The following is a 27,562-nucleotide window of genomic DNA, read 5'->3' as shown; positions in this document are numbered from 1 at the left end:
ACAAATAATCACGAATCAATTCATTTTAGGCCTAGAATTACATCATGATTTTCAAGCAACTGGATGCAACTGATCTATGTTGTGTGAACTGACTTTGAAGTGACTTTGAAGGAACTTACATGTTCAGAGGGAACTTGTAGCAAAAACAAGAACATATTTAATGTGTAAAAAGGGAAAAATAGGTAAGCCTTGTTTTAAATGCACCAAAATATTCTCTGTAACAAAGTGAATCTCTAAAGTTGTCTTCTATTCAGCTCGCATTAACATGTACTTCTCCAATATACTCAAATACACAACTCATAATCAAGTTTTCTTCTCAAATTGCCAATTTAAATTTAAAAAAAAAAAGTCTATAAGTTATCCCATGCCTTGAAACACGACCATCTTCCCAAAATCAAAACAGTGCTTGGTGTTGTTAAAGTTGTTAAAGAAAGACATGGCTATTTGTATGTAATAAACCCTAATAACTCATTAATTTGAATTAGAGAGCAGTGGACCTTCTGTTCCCTCTGCTCAGACTCTGTTGAGCAGAAGATTCCCCAATCTCCATTTCTTGTCCTTCTCCCTCTCTCCTTGGCTGGTGTTGAGCAACATCCTCAGTTCCTCCCTTTCCCTGCTCAGCCCTGAGGATCCCCAAACCCTTCTGCAGCAAAGGGATTTCCTGGGCTGGATCCTCCAGAAACTCCACTTTTCTCCTTGGCTGATATTTAAAGCACTTCCTCCTCTCCCTTTCCTTCTGCATTCCCCCAGCATTCAGCTCCAGCAGGAGAGGTAAATAATTTGTATTCCTCATCCCATCTCCAGATCATCTCCAAACCTGTCTAGACATTAGAGCAATCTGTTTGCTGCACTGATGATTCCACTTGGCTATATCCCCCATCTTAAAATACATAGATGATGCTGAATTAAGTCCAATTTCATCCAGAAACCCCCTGATTATTTTCTTCCTGTTCCTCATTATCCAAGAGGTTCTCAATGATGGCAATAAACAGCAGCAGCATCACCAAGGAGGAAGGGAGGAATGGGAAGGATCCTCATTTCACACTGAATCATTTACTTGTTAAACAATAAGCCCTGAAATTAACTTCCCCTCCTGACACCCCTGCGTGCACACATGCAAATAAAATGATTAGAGGTTTCATCTTGGGCAAAAATAATGGCCATGGATGGTTCAGCTAATCTTAAAGTCACCCTGGAACTGCAGCCCTGCTTGTTCCTATTTATATTGTTTAGAATTCCACCTCATCATGGTTTAAATCTGTGGCCACCCAGGTCAGCCCAGAACTAGTCCTGGCCACTTTATTTATTGCTGCACTGCAATGTATGGCTATTGAAAAAAATCTAAATATTTCCTGAAAGCTCTCAGGGTAAATCTACAGTTCATCATTTCCTTTCATGGTGCTGTTAATACTTCCTGACAGGCTGAAAGCCAGTTGTTAATAATTTGGCAGATTTCCAGGTTCTTGTCTAAAATTAGCTTCAGCTTCACTTTTTTTTTTTCCCTGCAAATCTTAACCTCTGATCCAGAAGTTTCTGAGGCAGGAGTGGCAGGAGGATGCCCTGGTGACCTCCTGAAGGGGTTTGTCCAAGCCTTGAACCTCCTGGTTCAAAAGAGCATTGCTCCAACTCCAAAACTCCACTTTTTCTCAACTCCACATTCCCTTTGGGAAGAAGGTTTGGTGGATTGGTGGATTCTCTGAAATTCCCTAATTTTTTTTTTAAATTAAGAAAAAATTTTTTTTTTTTTTTTTTAATTATCTGCTGGCCAGGTGTGGTGAAAGCCACCAGCTGGAGGACCAGACGTGTAAGAAATGCAACAGCAAAAATAATAAATGCTAAAGATATTGTTTTGTTTGTAAGGAGAACCCCATAAAGATATCACAATGCTTTTAATATGGATTTTAATAAAAAGATCTGGGATATTGAATGTGAAGAAGCAAAAAGATTAAGCTGCAAACACTGAATAAGAGACTTCAGGGTGGCACAAATGAAAGCATTGCTGTGATATCAGATTCCTACAGAAACAACTGCTGCAGGAGATCTTGAGAGAGATGAAGTCTTCAAGATCTCATTGTAAAAGTTTATCAACAATTCCTTTATTAACCTCCATATCTTTGAAGAAACTTGCACACTGCCTTTTGATGATATTCTAATTTTGATCCTCTTTTTACTGAAGAAATGGGAATTTTGCTGCTAACTTAGTTGAAACAGAATCAATTTCTTTTTTTTTTTATCATTATTACACTGATAATATTTGGAAGGAGGTTTTCTTAAGCTTTTACTTGTAGATATGAAGTAGATATTAAACTTTTCACCTAGGAAGAACAATGTGTGCTCTTCACTTCCAATATTTGGGTGACATCCAGAGCTGCAGCTTTAGTGTTTGTGAACATGTTCAGAGAAATGTGATAATTGGTTTACAGGTGATATTATCAGCTTTGGCAAATTTAACACTTTCAGATCTCTTCAAAAACTGTATTCCATAATGTATTGAATGAAGATTGATCCTCACTTCCACCTCAGCCAAACCTTTGAAGCTTTTTTAGCAGACGTTTTCCATTCAATGTTTGCCCAGTAATTGCTGCAGACTGTATTGAGTGATTAGGAGAGAATCTTCTCGTTGTTGGAAATTATCTTTATGATGAAAACTTCTAAATTCTCTTTCACATGGCGAACATTTCCTTCTGTAGCTCACAGAAATCTCTGAGGACTACACAGGTGTTTTCATCCCACCAACCCTTCCAGGACAGATTTCACACAGGTGTTGGATGTCCATTCCCACATATTTAGGGATTAAAATTAGAACTGCACCATTTTAGCCAAAGAGTGTGCACAGCTCTTGTGTTTGGCCCTTGCAGTCCTGCCAGTTCCTTGACAAAGAGCTGGAAATTCCTGTGCCAGGATGACTGGAATGACTCAGGAATACTGGAATGTCTCAGGAATACTGGAATGACTCAGGAATATTGGAGTCAAAACCCAAGCCTTTACATGAAGTTAATATGAAGTTGCCATCACTTTTTAGCAGACATTAACATATTTCTGTCATGTCTTAAAATATTTTGATTTGATTCTACATGAGAATTTGGTCTTTAGGCAGTTCTGTTAAAGAATCCACTTAATCCAACATTATATAAATGTTCAATGACTGGGATTGTTCCTGGTTTTCTTCCATGAACATTTTGATGGCAGGTGACACTCCCAGTGCTGGTGCTGAGGCATGGAGGAGGATCAAACTAAAAGAGATTTGTCATGACAAGAGGGAAAGAGCCTGAGATGACCAAAGCATTGGTTTGGAGCTAAGGTGGGATTGGATTCTGCTGCCATCATGAGGAAGGAGCTCCAGAAGGGGCTAAGGATGGATCAGTCCAAATTCCCAGCTCTCCTTCCAGTGATAACCCTGGGAAAGGTTGGGGAATACCTGGATCTCGAGTCCCTGAGGAGTTAGGCTGCCACTGGGTCACACATTCAATGTATTCTCAAGTCTGGAATATTATGGAATAAATTCTGCTTTTCCTGTTGCACTTTGTAAATGAGAGACTTAAACTGCACCAAAAAAAGGAAGTGAAATGGAAAATGGTATCTGAGGTTAATTCTTCCAGCTCACCTCCAGGATCTGTGTCTGCAAATTCCAGGAGATGGAATCCCAGCAGTACATCATTTTTGGGGATCCCCATCCCAAATCTCCCAAGGATTCTCCAGAGCTGAATGAGATTTACCTTCCCCAAATTGCTGGAAACATGGGAGCCAGTGCTAAATGTTGCTCTCACTGCTGCAAATCTTTCTTTCACCTTCTCCACTTTGCCCCAGGAAGCTTTTGAGGCTGACATTTTCCTTCCTCTCAAACAACATAAGATAAATTATTGCTCTGCTTTGTCTCACTCTACTGCTGCCTCACTTCTGTTTAGTTTATAAGAAGAGTTCTGAGCCAGAAATCCACTGTAAAGGACACCTGTGCTTATCCCAGCTACAAATTTAATATAGAAAACACATCTTACAAAAATCAGAAGCAGGAATTCCTATCTAGAAAACACAGCACTGAGCCACACTGAGCACAGCTCAGTGTCAAGGATCACCACCAGAAGTGTTGCTTTATAAGCAATGTGATTTTGAGAGGCAAAATTTTATATTGCCCAAGAGTCAGCCTTTTCAGGCTGATTACTGGCACTCCATAGTGTATAAATTTTAGAAAAAAGTGTCAAAATACAACTCCAAATGATGTGGTTATTTGAGATAACTGCACCTTGGTTCAGCACGAGGGCTGGGATTGGGTTATTCTCAGCTATATTCATTATCACTTAAGCAGTTTGCTGCTGAAAGACATTTTAATGCTCATTTGTCAACAGCACAACCCACTGGGGTTTCTATCTTTCAGTCTTTCTGTTTGGGTTAAATACAGCAAAGTGTCTCGTTGGCTCCTGCCTTGAGACAGGGTTATTTACAGCTGGGAATGCCCACACTGAGTTTGGCTCCTGCCCTGAAACAGCTCAGATATTCATGAAAGGGTGAATGGCAGAGTTTCACTCACTGAGACCTTTCCAGAGCCCTGAGCAACAATTCCAGTGGGATCCTGAAACTCCTGGACAGCTCTGCAGGGCACTGATGGCACAGGGGGTTTCTCTTTCAGCTGCCAAGTGTGAGCTCTCTAATTGTTGCCATGAAAATAAAAACGTGAAAAAATCCAAAATTATTTTTAAGATATTTAAATCCTACCATGTCTTGCACTTGGCTGTTAGAAGAAGGTGTGAATCCAGACAAGGATCCTTGGAATTAAGGAATAGTTTGGGTTGGAAGGGACCTTGAAACTCATTTTTTCTCCCCCTGCCATGGGCAGGGACATCTTCCACTATCACAACCTGGCCTTGGGTGCTTCCAGGGCTGATCATCCCCAAATTCCCTGCTCCAGAGCCATTTCAATGCTGGTGGATCCATTTGGGAAGGTGAGCAAAGCCTCATCAGACACCAGAGTAGAGTCCAGCCCATTACTCCTTGGATGTCTTAATCTGGGGAGTTTTAGACACAAAAGGCTTTCTAGTGTCTTACCATGTAGGATCTCAATGTCACCTGAAACACAACGAGCTGTTTGCTCAGATTTAGGGAAATGTTTTGAAAACACGAGATTTCAACTCTCCCCGAAGGCTTTGTGCACCGAATTTGAATTGCAAATGAGCCACGATATTTTCCGTTTCCCTAGGAAAAGTAAGCAGTAGCAGTCAGGAGTGAAAACCAAATGAAAATCCAAGTCCTTTTGTGAAAGAGAAAAAAAAATAGGAGTGATCAGTATCGGAAACCTTTGTTAAATGGCATGGGGTACTTTCCTCCCTCGAAATATGGTTCAATAATTCTAAATAAGCAGAAAGCACTCCAACAGCATACGTAAATCTTGCTGGAGCCTGGAAAACTGGTGGCTCCTGCTCCTGCTCTGGTAGCTGCAAGTGTTTGCTATTCAGTCTGTTAAGGATATCTGGAAAAATAGTTTGAGTGCAGAAAGCGCCTCAGGGATAAAAAGTTTGAAAAGAAAAATGTAGCTGTATATCATTGGCATTCATGAGAAAATTCACATTAGATGCCTTCAAATCAGGTGCTCAGGAGACAATAGAGAGATCAGGAGCAATGGTGTGCCAGGAATGCAAGCCTGCCCAGGACAGGCTGGGCTTATTTCTTGGCAGATGAGGAATAAAAAAGTGTGGAAGGCCAAATTCAAAAGATAATATAGATGTGTGGAAGCTGGTGGGAGGGAAAGCTGAGACTGCAGAATAAAAAGGCTGTGCATGCATTGCCTGGATTAGAGCCTTCCTCTTCACATTTCCATTCCTTTCTTCTTCCACACATGCAGCAGATCTCGTTTGATAGAGCTGGTTATTTTTCATAGATGGTTACACCAATAAACCACTCCTGGAGTGAAGCTCCTCCACCAGCACCACTGTGGAATTTGGCCCCAAATCCCTGTCGTTAAACATTTTCCCTCCCACCAGGTCGAAAAGTCTCTCCTTCTGCAAGCACAGCTACATTTTGCCATGGGTAAAAATGTCAATTTGCTGGAATTTAGCTGAGAGCAAAATCTCATCATTCCCAGTGCCTGACAGGTTTTACCCCAGTTCAGTGTCACATCACCACCTGAACCAACTTCTGCTTTTGCAAAACTCAACAGAAAATTGTGGCAGAAATGGGAAATGGGGCTTATTTTCATGCAAATTCAGATGACACCAGAAGAGCATTTTGTGCTTTGTCACGGATTTGGTCTTGTAAGTGTTTTGTTACTCAAAAAATAAGCAGTTTTAGAAAGTAAAAATCTTGAAGCACAAAGCCATGTTGGGCTCGGTAAAGAACAAGACATTGGCACTTATGTTGATGTGTTAAATATATGTCAGATATTAATTACATTAATATATATCAGATTTTAGTTAATAAATTAACCCATAACTTATCCCCTTCTAAATTCCAAGGAAACAACTGTAACCTTCAGCCCCACAGCAAGAAAACCTTTCCCTCCATGTGCTAAGTGCAAAACCACTGACTCAATGCTCAAATCCCATGTTTAGATGGAATTTTTCAATATCCCAGATGTCCAGGATGAAATGTGTGATGAAAGCACACATTTTGTGTACTTTCTTTGCACTGATATTACCCAGAGTGCTTGCAAGGGGGAGCAGGTGCTGCACAGCCCATCCATGAGTGTTCTGTGAAGAGCCATTGGTGACATGGCTCTTTTTTTCCACCTTTTTCCATTTATTCACCTCCTTCACTTCCCCCTGTGTCCCACAGGTCACATTTGGATGTCTCAGGAACAGATATCTTCCCTTCCCCCACAGATGAGAAGTGAAAATGTCAGGTATAAAGTACCTGAGGTCTGAGTTCTTTCCTATGGACTTGTTTTGTCTAATGGCAAAACAACGAAAAAATGATGTTGCCTACTTCTGTAACAAACATATTTGTATAAATTACATCCTGCTGACAAATGGACACGCAATCAGGATTTTTAGGGGGAAATGTAATGTTTCCCCCATGATCATATTTAACATATTTTGTTTTCCATCTATCTCTCTGCTCAAACTGTGGCACAACAATTAGAATAAGTGATAGCAGCACATCCAGAAAACAAAGGGTATGATGGCAGAATTTATCTTGTTACATTTCTTGATTTAATGCCAGTCTGGGATTTCTGGTCTGAACCAGATTTTTCTTATGCTATAAATATTTCAGTTTTTTCATTTATTCTTGATTTAGTTTGACAGTAAATAATCCCATGGAAGCTGCTGTTGGAAAGATGTTGTAAAAATTATTAAGTGCCTGCTTGCCAGTTCAGTCCTTGTGTTTGTCAGAGGGAAGGGAGTAAAACAGTTGGGTTACTTACAGGAAATATGTGTGTGTGTGTTTGTATATTTACAGTAATGCCCCATAATTTGCAGTCCTAGGAGCAGAAGAATTACAGTCCTGAGGCTTGATCAATACCTTGTATGAATACAAAGAGTTTGGGTTGTATTTTCTGGGTATTGGCAGCAGCAGGTTCTTGTTTCAGGGTTCCAAAAGACTCATCCATAACCCAACGGGAGGAGAATAGAAAACAGGGAGGTTTTCAGAAGGATATTTCCTTGCAAAAAAAAAAGGAGCTGTCCTTTTGGAAAAGGCAGATTCTGGCCAGTTATTTGGCTTTTATAGGTTCTTTTTGGTCTGGAATATTCCTCCCAGGAAGTACTTGAGTAACCCTGGATGGTGTATGTGGCTTTCCTTTCCCGTGAGAGTTCTTTTCTCTCTTCTTCCTGTGTTTTATAAACAAAGATAAAGTTTGGATGTTATTAAAACAGTTTCTTGGGATGTGGACAGTTCAGGCCTGGCCAATCTGCCTAGGGGGAGGTTTTGAACTGACCAATCTGGGTGACCTTTGAAAAGTCTATATAAGTTGGAATTAAATAATAAAATGCTCTCTTTTATGTCACACGGAGAACCTGGGTCTTCTCTCTCTGCTAGCGGCTCAACAGCGACTGGTGCAAATCCATTTCCAGTCTCAGAGCTTTCCTTGGCACCTCTTGCACCTTTAAAAGGGATTTCTGCACTAAATAACTCCCACAGCGACTGTGGAAGGAGCAGGACCAGGATGTGTTTGGGAGATCTTGAGGAGAAGGATTTGGGTGGGACAGCACTGAAGAGCTCCCTGTCCAGGGCAAGAAAAACAACCACAGAAAAACTCTCAACAGGGGAGGTGAATCCAGAGAGAAATGCCAAGGAAACACGTGGGAATGTGCAAAATTCGCCGCAATAACTTCAGCAAGAGGAGATAAATTGCAGACAAGTGCTGGCTGTTATCTGCTAACAGCCAACTTGGCGTCCACAGGGATGATTTGTCAGTAAATGGGCAATTTGAGCCTCCTCGCCCCGTGGTTCTGCAGCACACACAGGTCCTGGGGGCTTGGGGAATCTTTTCACTCCTGCTAAGCTATAACCAGGAAAAAACCCTAAAACTGGGACACAGAGAAAGAGGGAAAGTCACAAAATTAATACAGGAGGAATTAACACGACCTCTAAGTAATTAATTAAAATCCTAACTTGCATTTTCTGATCTGAAGGGATACATTCTGTTCAGGGAGGACAAGGGAAAACAAAAGTAAAGTGTTTTTTTTTTTATTTGTCTCAGATATCACAGATATGTACACGAGCTTCAAGACAAATATTGACAAGCAGGAGAAAGGGTGTGAAATAAATGCGATGTGATTCAGTGAGGAGAAGCACCAGGTTTTTCACTGAAGCAAAAATAATCAATGTCTTACCTTCACTATCGACAGGTGGTTTAAAGGAGGGGTTAGACTGGAACCTGAACTGAAGGCAAGTATTTTTAGAAAAGCACCAAAAAGTACTAAAAAAGAAAGCAAATATTGATTGAGGGTACTTAGGTGCAGTTATTGGGGCAGGGTTGATATATAAAAGTGCAATCCAGCTCCTCCTTCTCTGTTTCTACTTGGACAGAATTATAATTTAGCACTTTTTAATCCTTTTCCTTTCAAACACTTATAAATTTTGCAAACGTTCTTCAGTAGATCTCGGCTGTGTGCGAAGTAGGACATCACAAGAGGCTAAGAGAAACTCTGGGTTTTTTCCATCCTTTTTTTCCCCAAACCTTAGAAGCTTGCCAAGGTTTGATCATTCCTCGGGTTTCTAAGTGTCTCCCCTGAGAGCACCTGCAATTTCTAGGTGGAGTTTGTAAAAACTATGAACAGAATTAAGTCACTTAGAGAAGTGGGACGGCTTCCAAAAGAGTTGGATTTCTTAATTTTCTTTAAAAAAAAAAAATCTCTCTCACTCCTATCAGCAATAAGTTCCAGGGCAGCCCTGGATGAGATCTTTTCACACTGCTATGAAAAATGAGACAAGTGAGAAGAGAATATGGATCCATAAGTGTGGCTCATAATTGTAATTTCTCAGTGGAAAATTTTTCCGCACTTAAAAGGTTTGGAATGATTTTACAATTTTGTAAACTCATTTTATTAAGTGATTTCTGGCTTCAGCTGCTTTATGAACTGATCCCCAACAGTAAATTACTTGTTTGCCCTTTGGGAGTATAGGCCAAACAGATACTTTTTCCTGGCTTAATTCATCATCTGTTGACTGAAATGTCAAAGGAAATTAAAGGAAATTGTTATGTAAATCCTCAGGGGCGGATGGTTCATTTCTGAAGGATAAAACTCCACACAGAAAAGGTGTTTTTTTTCTTTTACATGGGGCGTGTTTGGGACATTGTGTTCCCTTCTCCTCCCATGGGAGATCAATCCATTCACATCAGGATCTGCTCATGTTGGAACACATTCCCCAGAGCATCCTGGGATCAGAACCAGACCACTATGGAATCATGGAATTCCAGATTGCTTTGAGCTGGGAAGGACCTTAAATCCCATCCAGTGCCACCCCTGCCATGCAGGGACACCTTCCACTGTCCCAGGCTGCTCCAAGCCCTGTCCAACCTGGCCGTGGACATTCCAGGGATCCAGGGGCAGCCACAGCTTCTCTGGGAATTCCATCCCAGCCCCTCACCACCCTCCTAGGGAGAAAATCCTTCCCAATATCCCATCCATCCCTGCCCTCTGGCAGTGGGAAGCCATTCCCTGTGTCCTGTCCCTCCATCCCTTGTCCCCAGTCCCTCTCCAGCTCTCCTGCAGCCCCTTAAGGCACTGGCAGGAGCTCTGAGCTCTCCCTGGATCCTTCCCTCCCCCAGGTGAACATTCCCAGCTCATCCCTGGCTCTATGGGAATGGGATGTCATGGCTGTGATGGGACAAGAAATACTTTAAAATGTGATGAAATTTAGGATTCAGGAAAACCCCATTTTCCCAAGCACCTTTTCCTGCATCCCAGCACTGCTTGGCAGAGACCACACGTGGATTTTTTTCCCTTCTTGGATAAACTCCTCCCATCCAAGAGATCTCCATGATGCACGGAGCAGATGGGAGAAATTCCAACATCACCTCTGATTTCCATGCACCTCCTTCCCAGCTTTGTGTCATTTTGGAACTATATTTATGCCAGGATGATCCTATCCAGACTATTTATTGCCTTTTTAGTGTGTGAGTCTCCGAACAGTGCAGTAGAATGTGATTCTACCTGGGGGAAATTGGGGTATTTATTTTAGAGACTGTGCTTTAATTGCCCAATATCTCTTCCTGTTTTTGCAGAACATCCAGGTAGTCACAGGAAGACACACTTTACTTTCTTCCACTGATTGGATGGGAGGAATTTTTGACCTTGGAAAGTGGAGATGGTGTTGCTATGGAAACTAATAAGTCTGCTGCCATTCATGAGCTGCAGCACAGGTAAAATGTTCCACTATTAGTGTTTGTGATTGATAAATCTCTATCAGTGTCATAATTCTCGGGGAAAGGAGAAGCAATTACCAAAATTAACAGTCCTTTTTTGGTATGAACAAGTGACTGAGGAGCTTTTCATGAGGACACGCTTTAATTTTAAACAACTCCAGGTGCTGCCTTTGAACCAGGAAAACATTTTCCAAGATCATAAGCGAGCTGGAATCCTGGTAATAGCTTTAAAAAAATAGCCTAAGCTGTAACAGTGAGACAGGAAAACAATGGTTACTTGGGTGACAACATCATGGAGACATTTCTTGGCCACAGCATCAGCAAATGAAAGTGCATTGGAAACCAGACCAGTCTGGGAGCACTGAGGGAATGGTTTGGATTCCACACTTCACATCACACCCTTCAAGTGCTTCCATGCAAGTGAAGTGTCTTTAAATCACAGTTCACCGAAAGGCAAATGAAAGCATTTATTTGTGAAGTCCAAAAAATAGGTGAGAATTGTGAGGACCATCAGAATAGAAATGCATAAAAATGGAAGAAAATCTTGCTTAAAGCACCAAAAAAATGCAAACTTTCCTTCTTTGCCTCCTGTTGGAGTGATGATGGATCTTCATCCTTCCCCCTGGACATCCTGGCACTCCTCAGGCTGGAATCAGAGGACAAAATGTGGTTGGAGGAAGCAGGACTGCCTTCCCTCTCCCTCCTTCTTGAATATCCCTTGTGCTTAATTAAAATATCAACAGTTTGTAGCATATTGTGAGGTAAAATGTTCTTTTCTGCCTGGCTGGGCATTGCTCACAGTGAGGGTTTGGTATTCTGAGTTCATTCCTGCTCTGAACCTTTCTTCTAATTAAAAGCATATAACTTGACAATCCTGCTTCATAAACCCATAAAAATGGGATTAACTCATGTGACTCATTACAGCCTCATCTCCAAACAGGCTCTGAATGGGAACTGAACTCTTTGAGGTTATAATGAATTTGGGGATGGACTGACCCTTCACACTTGGCTGTGATAGAAACCATGACAACTGGCTTTTGTCTCCAATTAATGTATTGAACTCTAAATAGCCAGGATATTACTCATGTACTTACAAGGAAATTGTATTAAAGTAACCTCAAATGATACTTAAATTAATTATGTAGTGCATGAGTCAGCAGCTGTTTGAAGTGAAGAAACAGAGCAGAGGGCAGACTTCAGTAGCATTTTAAAATACAATTTAAATGAAACTCGATGCTGTTTTATCTAAATGTAAAATGTAAATCTCGGGATAAAAAAAATGTAAATCTCAGGATCAGACTTTCTGTTAAATCAATATAAAAGTTCTATTTCAGTAGCAAACAACCAACATGTTAAGGACTCAAAATCTCGTAACATATAAAATATAGAAATATAGAAAATATTTCAAGGCAGCAGTTGCTCATTAAGCCCAGCTTTGCTGAACTAATCACAACAATTACATGTTTAGGACTCAAAAGTTCCCTTTAATTTCCCACTGCCCCACTCAGCCCTCATGGGGATCTCACAGATCATTCCCTTCCTTCCTGCTCTGAGTAAAGGACTTTTGCCAATCTTCTGGAGCACAGGATTCCCCTGAAATTCCTTGTTTTGTTGGGAAATAGATGATGATCCTGGGATGAGAATCACTGAAGGAGCAGAACAGCTGCAGGAGGGACAAGATATCCTTACACTCATATTTTTTATCTCCAAATAGAACATTTTCCTTCACTTTTTTTCCCCCCCAAAGCTTTCATTTTTCCCACTTTTAGTCATCTTCATCATTCTTGCCAGAGGATCATCTCTAACGAGCCCAGTGGCCTGGGCCAGCTGAGTTAAAAGGTACTGGGAGCTCGCTTTCAGATGAACATGTTCAGCTTTTAAAGACTTAAAAATAGCTAAAAATGTAAATGTTCCGAATTCCCAGGCACCAAGAGCAGCTCACAAGGGCTCTTTTGTCCTGCTCCTGCTCTCAATTAAAGGAACAGCAAAAGCTCCCACTGATTTCACTGGGATAAGTTAATTTATACCTGGGTATAAATTAACTCCATTGATTTCAGCACAGCTCTGCTGATTTTCACTACATGACATTCTGAAATATGCCTGATGGTAACAGTCAAACTGCAGTTATGGCAAAACTTCTCTGATTTATCACACGGAAGGTTCACATTAATTTAGGAAGAATGGAGCTGAGTGGAAAAAATGAGGAACCAATCCTGATGCTGAGCAGAGCAGTTTTGTAGGTTGGGGCTGGAAAGGTAATTCAGGGTGTTGGATGGCATTGGTCACTCATTTCCTCCTTGTTTCTACCTCAGTTCTGCCTGACATGGAGAATGAAAATGATTTTGACCTATAAATTAATTTTAAATCTCAGGATTAAATGTGCTGTGCAGAAGAGCTGGATATTATTACCCCCCAAAATGGCAATTCAATTACTCCAAAATCAAACTGCCCTCTATATTCTCTTTATAGGCAAAAATTGTGGAAAGAATAATGTTCCCTCCAACTCCTATTTTCCAGCAGAGCTTTTTTATGTGTCTCAACGAGGGTCTTTAGGGTTTTCTTGCAGTGCCTTAGGGGACAAAATAAAATAAAGTAATGCATGCACAGTGACACAGCCAGGGAACAGATTAGATTTTTTTTTTTCATAACCCATTGCTATTTAAATGAGATAATCTGATCTAAGCAGAGCACCAGAGGCAAAAAGGGTGATGAAGATAAACTCAGAGATCATTACTTTAAATTCTGTGTACTCGCTATAGGGATGTACAACAAGCATCTCCTGACATCGTTGAAATTTAAACATTATTTGATATGAACATGTTAAGAAAAAGCCTTCACTTTCTGGATTAAAACCTAGACAGGATTTTGTGGAGATAGAATGAACAGAACTGTCCAAGGTGCTGAAGAAAATGAAATTACTGTCTCTTCATTCCAAAACTCTCTCAAGTTTTCCTCCTCTGGCTGCTCCTGGATTGAGCAATTCCTCTGGAGTTGTTGTGCAAGGCAGGTTGCCAATGATATCTTAATGACAGAATATTTTATTTTAAAATTGAATATCATATTTCTGTCTTACGCATCCATCAGCTGCACCTCAGGCTGGTTTTTGGGTGTGGTTGCCATGCCAGGTTCTCCATCAGGTTGGAGAAACAATCTCCTCATCTCTCTGTCTCTCTGCTCCCTCCATTCTCTTCTCTGCCAATAAGGAGTTACTCTGATTATTTCCAGTGTCTGTCTTCCTCCTGGACAGCTTATCCCAATTTTCTGTGTCCCTCCTGTTCCTAAAGGGAAATGGCACCTCTTTGACCTGATTCCTGGTGGCTTCTGCCCTTCAAATGAATCCATGCTGAGAGGTGGCCTTTGGAGCTCTCCTTTGTTCTGCTGAGGGTCTTTACCCCACCATGGCAACAAAGAGGTTTGCCAGGATTAAAGATAAAGAAAAAGGAGAATGGCAGTAAATGCTCTCAGGTTATTAAAATTATCTGTGAACAATAGAAATATTCCAAGCCAGCCCGATCTGCATTTTGGAAACGAGGCATTAACTCTATTTTTACACAGCCCTTTGGCTTTTTGCCTCCAAATCAATCCAAGACCCAACCACAACCTCCCGGGCTGGGGTTTTGGCCCATCATTTTGCAACTGCTAAATTAGAGAGAGACATTTCCTGATGCCAGGCGTCCTGCTCCTCCTTTGGGTCACAGCGGGATGAATATTGAACACATCACATCCCACACTCTGCCTGCAGTCTCTCGCAGATTTATTGTTAGCATAACAGCACCTTTAGGGATGGAACAGCAGACCATATATTTCCAGACAAGTGACATCTTTGCTATTTCTAACAGCGAAATGTGGAGATGAACTAGCCCAGCCTGGGAATGTTAAGGTTTCTCTGAACAACCAGAGGCATTTGGAGATCTGCTGATGAGTCAGGCGATTATAATAATTAGGTGTCCCTTAGATAAGATGGAAGTTTTCATGATGTGGGGAAAGGAAAAGCTGGATTTCTGTAAATGACTTGCAAGACTGTGGGAGGACGTGGCTGATGCTGCAGTGACCTTCCCAGGAGAGGGAGGAGTGACAGTCAAAGGAGAAATTCTCTTTCTGGGGTGCCAGGTGGTTCAGCTCAATCCCCAACATCAGAGAACAGCCACCACCCTCTGGGGCAACAAAGCCAGCAAAAGAGGGACCCTAATGCCCTGAAAATGCAGTTATATCTAGGGAATATGAGGGGGTTTGAAGCTTTCCACCTGGAGGGTCCTGGAATTCGTGGAAGTCATGACAAGAGTTTTATGTTTTCTATATATAAGTCTCTTCTATAGTCTGAAAGGCTTTGCCTATTTTTACTCTGGTTTAAATAATTATTGCTTCCTAATCTTTTCAATTAGTTGCTTTACATTATTTTTTCCCTTTTTATTTAAATTTTACACGATTTCTTTCTGATTCATATCAAGCTATTTCATCTCCCTGTACAAAAGGCTCATTAAATTTGTAAAAGAACATCCTGGTACTTTAGAAGTCATTAAATTTTTTTTCTCACTTTTTTTGTTTGCAACGGCTTCAAAGATGATTCAATTTTACTTTATTATCACTGCCAGGAAGTTGAAATTAGCAGGTGATTAAGCACTTCAAATATTTTGAGCATTTTCTATTGTCAACAATAGCAAATTTAAGTATATTAAAAAAATAAACTTAAGAAGGCACAAAAATACATCATTAAAACAGGTTATTGAGGCACAAAATTTTCAAGGAAAATTGCTGGGTTTAAGTAATTGCTTTAAACTGAGAGTAGGTTTAGATCAAATTTTAGGGCTGAATTTTGCCCTGTGAAGGTGATGAGACCCTGGCACAGGTTGCCCAGAGAAGCTGGATTTTGAGATCCCCAGTTTTAGAGTTACCAACATGAATTTCCTTGGAGTTTAACAGCCAAATCCACTCTCTTTTTCTCCTCACAACCGATGTCTCAATTAAAGAACTGACACATGAAACCTTAGATTTTATTACGGAGAGAATGATGGACATAAAATCATGGAATCACTGAGAGGTTTGGGTCAGAAGAGACCTTAAGGATCATCTTGTTCCACGTCCTACACAAAATGGAGAGAAACCCACCTGTCGCCTGGAATTTTCCACTAGCAGAAAATAAGAAAAAAAATTAATTTTTTTTTTTAAAACCGACTTAGAAAAGCATTAAAAAAAATTAAATCTGCTTTATTTTGACATGAAAACCCCAACCAAACTTCCCTGCTGTTTAATATTCCCGTCCAGCATCTCTGCACACCCTGACAGGGGTGAAGACTTCACCCACAAACTTTTAAGTGCTGCAACAATATCTGCGCCTTCCCCGTAATCACGGGCTGATCATCCCTCCCATTGTTTGCAGAAGCTGCAAAATAAAACGTCTGCAGTTATTGATTCGCTACTTCTTTTTCATTTAGCGCCTATTGATCGCTGTTTATGTGTGTGTTTCTTGTTGGGCAGGAATTAACGTTGAGAACTTCTTGGAATTCGCTGCACTCACACCTGCTTGACATTCCTGGGGAAAAGCTTTTTCTGCCACAATCCCACTCCGACTGGGGGTTTCAAAAATTGGTGTTTTCCCCTCCCATCTGTTGGCAGCAAAAGGGATTCATCTACAAAAAGCTTTTTTTTTAAATATATTATTTATGGTCAGTGCTTGCCTGGGACAGCAAATGTGGTTGGCACAGAGTTGGAGCTCCCAGAATCGTTTCCAAACCCTCGGGATGATTTAGGCTGAGGTTATGGTGGCTGTGTTACAAAAACAAACCTCTTGGGGATGTGAGGTGGTTTTTCATCCCTATCTGCAAGAGGAAATCTGGTGATTGCCACAAGAATTGCTTGTGGAGTGTGGATGAGGGAGTTGGGACGGATTAGTCCATGGCTAAGGGCTGCTGGGTGGATGGAAATATCTGGGATAGCTCTGAGCCATTCCCTGATGAAGCTGGCTCAGCTGGGCTATGTGTGAAACACTCCTCTGCTTGGTCTTGTGATATTTACACCCAAAGTTTTCCCACTTGTAGCTCCAAACACAATCAAAATCACAAGCCAACCACACATTTCCCAGGAGACTGAATTATAGTCCTGGACCAACCAAAAATGATGCACATGGATCCTTTTTTTCACCTTCCAGAACACCCCTTTTCTCTATTACTCCATTCATGTTTATGGTGAAACTCTTAAAAATAATTAAAAATTAAAAGCAAAGTTTAATTGTCATGGAATTACACAGTTTCAGGAACTGGAGAAACAATCCCACAGGTACCATGTCAGGATTTATGTCAGCAATTGCTCTGGTCACTGGCACAGTCATCATAATTAGCACCCAAAGAGAGATAAAGCTCTCCAAGGTTTCTTTTGCAGGAGGTAAAAGGGGAAGAAGAGGGAAAATTGTAGTTTAGAGGCAGTTGAGGCACAGAGGGACCTGCAGCCCCCATATCCCTGGGTCTCTCTGCTTCCCTTTGGGTGCAAAGCCCACCCAGAGGTGACAATCCTTGTCCTGAGGGTCAGACACTGCCTAAATTCCTACCAGCTTCACAGCAAGAGGAAAATTTATCAACTTTATTTTGATAGATTTGGTTTTTAGGCTCTTTTAGAGTTTTAGTAATAGCGCATTTTATCCCTTCTGCAAAACATAACCAGTGTTTTGTCCTGTGTTCAATATTAATATCTGCTTTATGGTTCTATTCTAATTAAAATATCATTATTAAAGGGGCTCTATGTTTTCCTCTGACAGATATTGCATCTCATTGTTAGTGCATCTTGGTTATTCCATGCTTATTGTTATTAATAATTTGTAGCAATTGGATTGGTATTAGAATATTACTTTGCTAAATCACTTTTGCTGCTAATTAAGGCACTGTGTGTGACATTGTTTAGCTCCAAACATCATCGTCCTGCTTTTCAGCCTGCTCTAATTACCTGTAACTCATTAATTTCTGCTGAGAAGTCAGGACTTTTAATCAAACTCCTTTGAGCTTTGCCATGGTGGGAGCTGCTCTTGGTGGGAATGAAAAGTTCTCATGGACACAGATATTTGTAATGACAAATGCACCTTTCACTGCAGCCCTGCAGCTCCTTAGAAATAGAATAATTGTCCTCAATGGTTCCAAAAGCAAGAGAAGGAGGAGAGTTCTGAGGCAAAATTGAAAGATGACTGAAAAAAATCCAACTCAAGGCATCAGCAAGGAAATTGCTGTAGCTTTAAATTGTCTTCTCTGCACAAACCCTCTGTGAGATCAGATCTGTCACACTGTTTGCCAAGGTGATATTTCCTCTGAAGAAGCAACACCACTTCATTATTTGCCTGGGAACTTTATTCACCTTGGCTGCCAAACGAACAGAGGACACACAAAGGTCATGCTTGAGTCATGAGTCTCTCTGTTAGTGACAGAACCTCTGGCATATCCTGAATATTTGAGGGAGGGCAGAAAAAGAGGTTTTTTTCTGTTTGATTCTTTTCTGCAGCCATTTTAGCAGAGTGTAAAAAAAGGAGTAAAGAAAGGTATAGATATTTGTGCTGAAGTTGTGCTGGAGCTGTTCTGCAAACACACCTGCAGTGACTTCACCTTTCTGTTCTCATGAAATCACAGAGTCATGGAATGGTGTGTGTTGGAGGGACTTAGAGCTCATCCAGTGCCATTCCCAGGGCAGGGACACCTTCCACTGTCCCAGGCTGCTCCAAGCCCTGTCCAGCCTGGCCTTGGACACTGCCAGGGATCCAGGGGCAGCACAGCTTCTCTGGGAATCTGTGCCAGTGTCACCCCCAGCTCCAAGAGCCTCCCTGGCTCTGAGGCAGGCAGGGATTCAGGCATCACTCCAGCATCCCTCCAAAGCCAATGAAAGGTTATTTCTGGGGTAAATTATTTATACACGCTGATCTCCAGTCTGGGTGGATTGTTTGCCACAGGATTTCCTTCAAAGCAGATGCAAAGCTGGTTATCATTTGGGAGAATTGTGTGGGAAAACAGAAGCCTGTTGTGAAATCACAGCACATTGTGCCCTGGAATTGGCTTCTCCTTGGTGGGATTTCTGGGTGCTCTTGGCCAGATTGGGCTTTGTTTCCCTGCCCAGCAGGTATCCAGGCTGCCTTTCCCCCCAGACCTTGGGTTAGGATCCACCTCAGTGCCCTGAACTCACCCTGGAAAATTTCGAATACTTGAGAGTAAAATCTATCCAAACTGGGGCTCACTTGCTCAGAAGGCCTTTCCCCCCAGCCCCAAAGTGATTTATGGAATGCAATTTCTTCATTCTAATGTTGTCTCACTTCATACACTTATGCCAAATGGGTTTTGATGATTTATCACTTTTCCTACAGCTTATAAAAAAATAGGTATCAATACAATGACAACAAAACTGCAGAGGTTAATCTCTAGTAACTTATTGAGCATTAATCAGATTCATATTTCAGTCATATTAGTCTAAAGCTACTCAAATCACTGATGGTCTAAAACAACTTAAATCAGAATATAACGTGATACCTCAAACTGCTGTTTCTACTTAGATTTATTCTGATTTACGCTGAATATGGTAGAAATAAAAGATTTTTCTCTGTGTCTTCCTTGTACATTTGAGAGTTTGCAAAAAACAAATAGTTTGCTCTAGGCCAGAGAAAATGTAACCATTTATGCAATAGATATTGAATTCATATTTGCCTGACAAGTGACCTTATCAGCTATAACTTGTCATCTCCTAATTAGTCTACATTTATTTTATTCACTCAATTAACCCCCAGCCTCTCCAGGAGATAAGTTGACGATACACGAAATTGTGTGTGGTGCTGCAATTAAAATGGTGCTGCACATGTACTCCACAAATTTGCCTTAAAGAAAGGTAAACCTCATTAATATCACACCAGTCTGACTGCAAATTAAAATGGTTTTTATTGCCACTGATGGCACTGACTTTCAACACTCACTGGCAGGGAACAACAATGTCTTTTCTTCAGAGAATCTAAGAATAATCACACGAGACTAAGAGTGCACAGTGAGATTTAGAGAGCAGAAATCTACATATTATGAAATCTCAGCTTCACAGAGGAATGACCAAGTTCTTAAGTTTTAAAAAATATTACTGTGATTTACAGGTCAGGAGTGACCTGAAAGGTGAGCACCTGGAATTTGTATAGAAAAGAGTGCAATCCTACAAACAGGATCCAGCCTGATTCACATTTTGTGTCCTGAAATAACTTGGGTTTACAGTTTTGGATAAAAATCTGAACCACATGATTGGAAAACTCCACAGACATTCATGCAAATTTTAAAGAAACCAAATCTGCATCAAGCTTTACATCCCAGTCTGATATGTGTAAAATGCTTGTGGATATACACAAACAATTTATAGGGAAAGGTTGGGACAAGAGCATTGTTTTCAGCCCAAAGGTGGATATCCACTGCAAGTCAAAATAAGAAGAGAAACAATATTATATTGCACTGACATTGTACTCAAATATCTGCATTGTTTTCAAGATAGTAGAGATGTGAAAACACAAACACGCAGAAAATGAATGCGGTGAAATAGGATGTGCTGCAAATTCAGTCAGATGCAATTATTGAGCAGAGGGAACGTGGAACAGCTCTTTGCTTTAAACCTCTGCAGCGCAAACCTCCAGAAATGAGAGCAGCATCCATCACTGATTATGGCATTGCCCAGAAATATGGCCTTGAGCAGGTTTGTCATAACTCTGGGGTGAGGCTGCAGCGTGGCCACGATGACCATCAGTCAGGAGGATACAATTTCCCAACGACCACAAGTCAAGCAAATGTGTTCTCAGCCTTGTGGGACAAGTTCTGCTGGAGACAGATGGTGCCAGGCTGGGATGGATGGGCAGGAGGGAGGCAGCTCCTCACACACCTCTGAGGTGCCTTTTGGTGCTCTGAGCAGGGTGAAATCCTCAAGGCAGGACAGCTCTGAAATCCCACAGGAATCAGGGAATTCCTGGCTGTGCCATCCCTGGCAGTGTCCAAGGCCAGGCTGGACAGGGCTTGGAGCAGCCTGGGACAGTGGAAGGTGTCCCTGGCCATGGCAGGGACAAAAATTCCACTGGAGAGCCCAAAAATCCCACTGGAGGGATTTTAGGGTCCATTTCAACTCAAACCATTCCGTGGTTCAATGATTCTGTGATCAAGCCTGAATTCAACACTTGGCCTTCTGTCTCTACATCCTGAAATTCTCCACCCCTTCTCCATCTCTTGATTGATTTTGATTTATAACCTCGTCCTTACATTATTTTTCACTTTTTGAATTTTATATTTACATTTCCTTTTATTTTGTCTTTAGATTTATTCCATTTTACTGCTCACCCCCACAATTTAAACACTCTGTCCCAGCTCAAGTGACAAGAAGCAGCTCCTCCATGGAGTGTCCTCCTTCCTTTGGCATCAAAACACTTCCCTATATATTTTTTTCCCCCCCAGTCCTCTGCAGTTTGAATTTCACCACTGGCAGAGACGAGACGACTAATCCAATTTCCCTCTATGCAGAGAGTCCTCTCGCGTTTCTCTCGGCACTTCTACTTTTTCCCTGAATAGCCGTCATTTAATGCCCCGTTATCTTGGATGGCACTCATTTAGTGGTTTATTAAGCAGTAATTCAGCAGCCTGTTATCAGTTCCTACTAGAGCTGGGGAGGATATGCCAGCCAAGGATGCGAGATTTCCGCAGAATTACAGCGGTTTGGCCGTTTTTGGATTAGAGAGAAATTACCCCAAAGTAATAGATGTGAAATGTTTTCCCTGCATTTCATTATTGGCCCCGTGCTAAAGCTCCCATCAGGCCATTCCAAGTGCAGATTGTCTGATTTTTATTTCTGTTTCCAGCCCAAGTAGTGAAATCCTACAGAATCGCAGGGAGCTCAATGGACTGAGAAGTCCTAAAGCTGGACTCACATTTTCTCCTGCACTCATCTCCTTTGTGAATGTTTCCAGGTGGGGAAAAGACATAAATTAATTTTTTTGGAGCTTCTTAAAAACCAGGGAGCTGAAGTGAAATAATGGGCAAGGGTAGAAACCCAAGTGTGCCCTAAATACAGAGGCATAGAGGGATCAGTATGAATCTCAGATGGCAAAAAATGGGTTTGTGAAATAATTGTGATGACAGAATAGGTAAAGGCTGGATTGGAAATTACAGCTTTTAAATGTGGATGAAAAGAGGAAAAGAGGAGTATTTTCTATTAATTAATCAGTTAACAATTTCCAGTTTTCCCTGTTTTTTCATCCTGCAGCATTTCCTCCTCACATGTCCTTGGCTCCCAGCCCTTCCTGCTGATCCCTTCCCTTTCCATCTTTGCTCCAAGGCAGAATTTCAGGCTGAATTTTTTTTCCCCTCCTTTCAGCTGGGTTTTGTTTTGTTGTTTACACTGTCACTTGTTTTTTTGTTGGTTTTTTTTGAGACTACATCAGATAAAGGTCATTTTTCCTTGAATGGAAAAGCACAGTAATTTTGACAGTGAGACATTCCCAGCTTGCTCTACATTCAGAAATGTTGATATTAGCTCCTTTCAAATGGAGAGCAGAGAAAAAAAATTGCCTGAGCAACTCGGTGACTGGCAGTTATTTCCCAAAAAAATGAGCATTTGCAAAGTTATGTTTGTGTCTTCTGCTAAATTCCAGGCTGCCATTACTGAATTTTAACTTCATATGTGTTTGCTCAGGAGGAAAAAAAAAAAGATCATCATGAAGGTATTAAGCAGCCACAAAAGATGATGGCTTCAGAGAGTGTCTTTTGGCTGATCCATAATCATTTGCTTTGGCAATTTTATCGGGGAACATTAAGGCTGATCACTAACTCTGTGTTCCTAATTATTTCTGAAATATTGTGCTGTTTGCTGTGCTGAGCTGCGGAACGAGCCGAGCAGTGGGCTGGTTGGGATTGCAATGTTCTAACTGGGTTTTAATCAATGAGTGATAATGAGAGCTTGTGTTTTGACTTTCCCTTCTTAATTGCCAGTAATAAAGCAGATCCTCATTGATGATATTTAGCGGAGTTTCGTCTCATTCATCTCTGTTTATTCTATTTATTTGGAAAGTGCCTGGGAGCTTTCAGTGCTAGACACAATAACAGAATATACAATGCTAATTATGTTTTCCTTGCCTGATATTTGCCAGAGCAGAGGAAGCTGCTGCCCTTTCCTGGGGAGTGATTGCACTTCCCTGTTTTCAGCAGGATTCTGGAATGCAGGAAGAGTCAAATGACAAATTTGTCCCATGAAATCCCAACCACATTTTGCTATTTAAATCTCTATTTCCCTTCTGCTGCTCATGATAGTTGGTTGGGTTTTTTTTGGTTTTTTGTTGGTTTTTTTTTGCCAGGATGCCAAAATAAGAATTTAAACACCAATATTCTAAGGATAAGGAAAGTTCATCTCACCCAAACAGCCACAGCAAAGCCACACCAGGTCTGATCTACCTCAGGTAGATCTTCACTGGCCAATTGTCAATTTTCCAAGCTGATTTTTGGTTAAGAAAGACCATTTTTTTTTCCTAAAGGTTCAAGTTCCAGATTTAGTTTTGCTCTTTCAAATGGATGTCAAATGTGATGACAAATGCATGCAAATCAGTAAGTCAATACGATAAATATTTTGATAATAATCTGCCTGAATAATCTAATTTAAATCAGGACCTGCCTTAGGTTTAAAACGTTTTAAATATCCCTTGCATTCCTCTTCAATTATATGTAAGAAAATAAAGAGTTTTTTAATCTTGCCTGGATCATTGCTTGAGATGATTTATATCCCCAGATTTTCTTCCTGAGTTATCAATCATCTGAAAGCAAGAAGTAGGTGGCAGCCTGAAATTTCTAGATCAGATCTTTCTGTGTCCTGAGGAATTTTTGCCTTGGCAGTAATTTGGGCTACAAAAATAAATGGTCTCCACGTGTTTTTTCTATTATCTTCATGATCTCAATTATTTCTAAGTGTTATCCCAGGATATAAACCTTGCTATCTACATATAAAATCATAGCTGATGGGAAGTTCTTACAGCTAATTCCTGACTGATTGAATTCATGCTGCTTCTTTAAGCCCTGGCGAGAAAAACAAGCATCTGGGAAGGAGCCATTTTGTTCCAGTCATTCAAAATAAATAAACAAAATTTAAATAACTCGTACAAGGAGCTGAAACACCCACCTGCATTTTAGTGCTGCAGAATGGAGATTTTAGCTGGATTTTTTTCAAGTTCTGGGACTCACAGTGCTGCAGAACCAAAATACAACTCCACATTACAAACCTTTTCCTGTTGAACAGAAGAGGGAATTACCAAGTGTGACCTCTGGAAACAAAAGAGGAATCATTGTTTGCTTTAGTAAATTCAAACTGTTCTATTCAAACTATTTGCACACCAGCCTTTTCCATGATTTCTTTCCACGATTTCTTTCCATTCCAGTGTGGCTGGATCTTTGCACTGGAACAATTCTCCCTTTTCTCCCTCTGTCTCCAGAGTCACTGGGTGGAGCGAAGGGCAGCAAAGACTAAAATGGGTCTGAAATGTGGTTTAAAGGCTGCAAGAAATTTCCCCAGATTTCTTTATTTTTCCCCTTGTTTTCTGTATAAGCAGAACTGCAGTTTCTCATGTTGTTATGTGTTTATTCAAGCCAGTGTTTCACTCTCTTCCTTCTATCAAGACAAGATTGATGAGGCATTGACAGATCATCTATCAATGAAATTTGAGAATCATCACAAAAAATTCCAACGACAAAAATCATCTGAGCTTAATTACTCCCCATCCTCTAAGAGAGCAAAGCACAGTTCTAATTTACACAGAAAAAAGTTACAAAGAAACCAATCTCTGGCTTTATTGAAGTGGCAGGATATTAAATGATAGAGCTGTTATCTTTTCCTGTAGCATAAATTATTGAATTAAGCCTTCAGTCAGCTTGGCAATGGTGCCAAATGAATATTACAGGAGTACAATGCAGCAAACAGAATCTGTCATTGGATCTGGGGCTCCCTCAGAACTGAAATTACAGGCAACAAAATGCTTGTGCACTAGATTGGAAAAGGTTCGTTATTATTTATTCATCTTGCCTGGTAACACAAAAAAAAAAAAAGAATGAAATTTCATTGAGAAGGAGCCACGTCAGGATTAGGATCCATCAGAATTCACATCCCTCCGACTCCATCAGGGATATTTGTCTCCATAATTAGATGTCTGTTCCACAGAGTTCTCCATCTGAAGGACATGCCCAAGTTGGTGACATAAAACAAATCACCCACGCTAATGAAAAGGTGATTTTCACCTCTTCTTCCACTTGTCTCCTCACACAATTGTTGCTGTTGAGCCTCTAGCAGAGTAAGAAGACCCAGGTTCAAAGTGTGGCATCCAGAAGGTTTTATTATTTAATTCCATCTTATATAGACTTTTCAAAGGTCACCCAGATTGGCCAGTCAGAAACCTCCCCCTAGGCCTGATTGGCCAGGCCTGAACTGTCCAAATCTTGAGAAACTGTTCCAACAAACATCCAAACTTTATCTTAGTTTATAAAACACAGGAAGAAGAGAGAAAAGAGTTCTCACGGGAAAGGTCTGTGCTAGCCACACACAATAGCAAAAAGTTTTCAGAAAATCTTCTCAGAAAGCCAAAAAAAGTCAGGCCCGGGTAGGAATTTCAGCTTTGCTCTTCCCATGTTTGTTTATTTTTCAGTAAAATATTCCATTATGAATCCAGGTGACACCTTGGTGTATTTATAGCCCTCCTGGAGCACCTTTCCCCACAGGCCCACAATGAATTGTTCATAAATCTGTGCTCATCTCCAGCTGAAAACCTAAATCAGTGCAGCTCCACTGGATGCTCTCCACAGCACATCCATTAGGAGCAATTTGCCTCCTCTGCAGCTTGAACTCCTGCTCTGGAATATCTAGGGAATATTTGGGGCTTTGTGTGGAACATGGAATGCTGTAAATCTGGAGTCTGATTGCTGCACTCGGGGTGACAGCAGGAGAAAATGTCACATTTTGGCATTTAGGGATTTACCCTCAATTATTTTGGGAGTAGGATGTGTGTATGTGTTGGATGGGTAATCAATTCACTGATACCCAAATATATTCCCAGGAAGTGCTGAAGCAATTCTGGTTATAACAGGAGGACTTTTAAAAAATGTTGGAAACATCACGTTTTGACAAAATCTTTTGTCACTATATACATTTAATTGAAAAAGGCTCATAATTCTCATGTATATGACAGTTTTTGCATAATACTTCCTTAATTATTACCTGTGATATATTACACCCTAATTTCCTGTGCTAGATTCTGACAATAATGGTTATATTAGCAATGAAATCCATGTTTGATGGTTTTATTGTTTGTTTTCACACCCAGGGAAAATGTGCACTCAGCTCATAACCTGAGCATGTTGTTTGCCACATCAGCCTCAGCTCACCCTGCCTGCCCCACCACAGAGATTCCTGTTTAAATAACAGGGAAAAAATTTCAATATTTGACTCATTTCTCAAGGAATGGAATTGACGGGATGCAGGATCAATTTATTGAAAAAAAATCAAATTTCTGTGCCATTTAGGGCTGGAGGAGCCCTAATTAAATGAAAGATACATCTCCAAACTCAGATTGAGGGTGGGGTTTTCTGAGTCAGCCACAGGCAACCTCCATCCACCCTGCATGGGAAAAGGGGACAAAGGAAGGGACACTTGGAGTGACAATTCCTGGGAAATGGCAGATTCCAGCTGAGCCTCCTGGCATCTGCTTGTCCTCATTATTTTCCAGATATCAAGGAAGAGGCACCATGAGCCCTCTGCCTCTCACATGGAATGGCCTCAAGTGGAGCCAAGGGGAAGTTTAGGTTGGATATCAGGAGAAATTTCTTCATGGAAAAGGTTTTAGGGGATTGGAGCAGAGTTTCCAGGGAGATGGTGGTGTCACCGTCACTGGAAGAATTCCAAAACCATGTGGCTGTGGCACTTGAGGACATGGTTGAGTGCTGAACATGGTGGTGGTGCTGAGGGGAGGGATTTGCTGTTTTGGAAGTCTTTTCCCACTGCAGTGATTCCATGAAAGGAAGTCCTTGCACTCTTGGCTGTCACTTTATAAAGCATTTCCTTTACAAACCCTGGGCTGGAGTGCCAAATTTCACATCTCTACTGAGGGTTTTTCTGACTGCAGCAGTGCCAGGACTTCACCCCTTGTCCCTCCCCAGTGCCTCCCTTCTCCCAACATCACAGGGAGCTAAACATCTCCCTGGTTTGGTGTCTGCTGACAGAGACACCCTGGAATTCCACCAGCACTCCCCACTTGACTCTTCCAACAGAAGCTGAGACTTGAAAGGAGCCCTGTGTCTCTGCAGCTCTGTGCATCAACATCTGAAGGGAGAAAACACATGAAAGTTGAAGGCCCTTTGGGAAAATCCTGCAGGTTTTAGGTTGCTTCTGCCTGCTCAAGCCTGTAACATCTCATCTCCCTTTCTGAGTGTCACTGCTTCACTCTCAGAGAGCTGGATGTCACTGGGAGGGAGAGAGGGAATCCTCCCTCTGCTGCCTGTGCTCCTGACAAGCTGTTTTTCTTCTCACAAAACACTTTCATGGCCCTTTTTCCTGCTTCCTCTTTTCCCATCTTCTCTTCCAGTGTTAAATCTGACTCCTGGAAGTGATGTGTGTTACTTTCAGTGGTACCAAACAGGGTTTCATCCACTACCTCTCGTTTTGCATCTGTCAGGCTCCTTTTAAAGTCCTTGAGCTCCCTGGTCCAGGCCTTTGGTGAGGGAAATAATAATTTCATTCTGCTCCTGAAAAAATTCAATCAAAAACCCC

General features: G+C 41.1%; 1 protein-coding gene across 2 annotated transcripts in view; it reads left to right on the top strand.

Annotated features, from left to right (window-relative positions):
* The window catches only part of LOC146431531 (contactin-6-like), a 122,622-nt gene that overhangs the window by 14,382 nt on the left and 80,678 nt on the right, over positions 1–27,562 (top strand). For both annotated transcript variants that reach the window (XM_085072262.1, XM_085072263.1), the window contains exon 2: positions 10,658–10,795. In XM_085072262.1, the coding sequence (XP_084928388.1) occupies positions 10,741–10,795 (55 nt within the window). In that variant the 5' untranslated portion in view covers positions 10,658–10,740. The remainder of the gene's footprint in view (positions 1–10,657; positions 10,796–27,562) is intronic.

This window comes from Lichenostomus cassidix, chromosome 12 (assembly GCF_008360975.1).
Source record: "Lichenostomus cassidix isolate B80296 chromosome 12, HeHo_3.0, whole genome shotgun sequence".
In the NCBI taxonomy this organism is placed as follows: domain Eukaryota; kingdom Metazoa; phylum Chordata; class Aves; order Passeriformes; family Meliphagidae; genus Lichenostomus; species Lichenostomus cassidix.
Note: the sequence above shows the minus strand (reverse complement) of the source record. Positions and strands in the feature narration are given on the sequence as shown.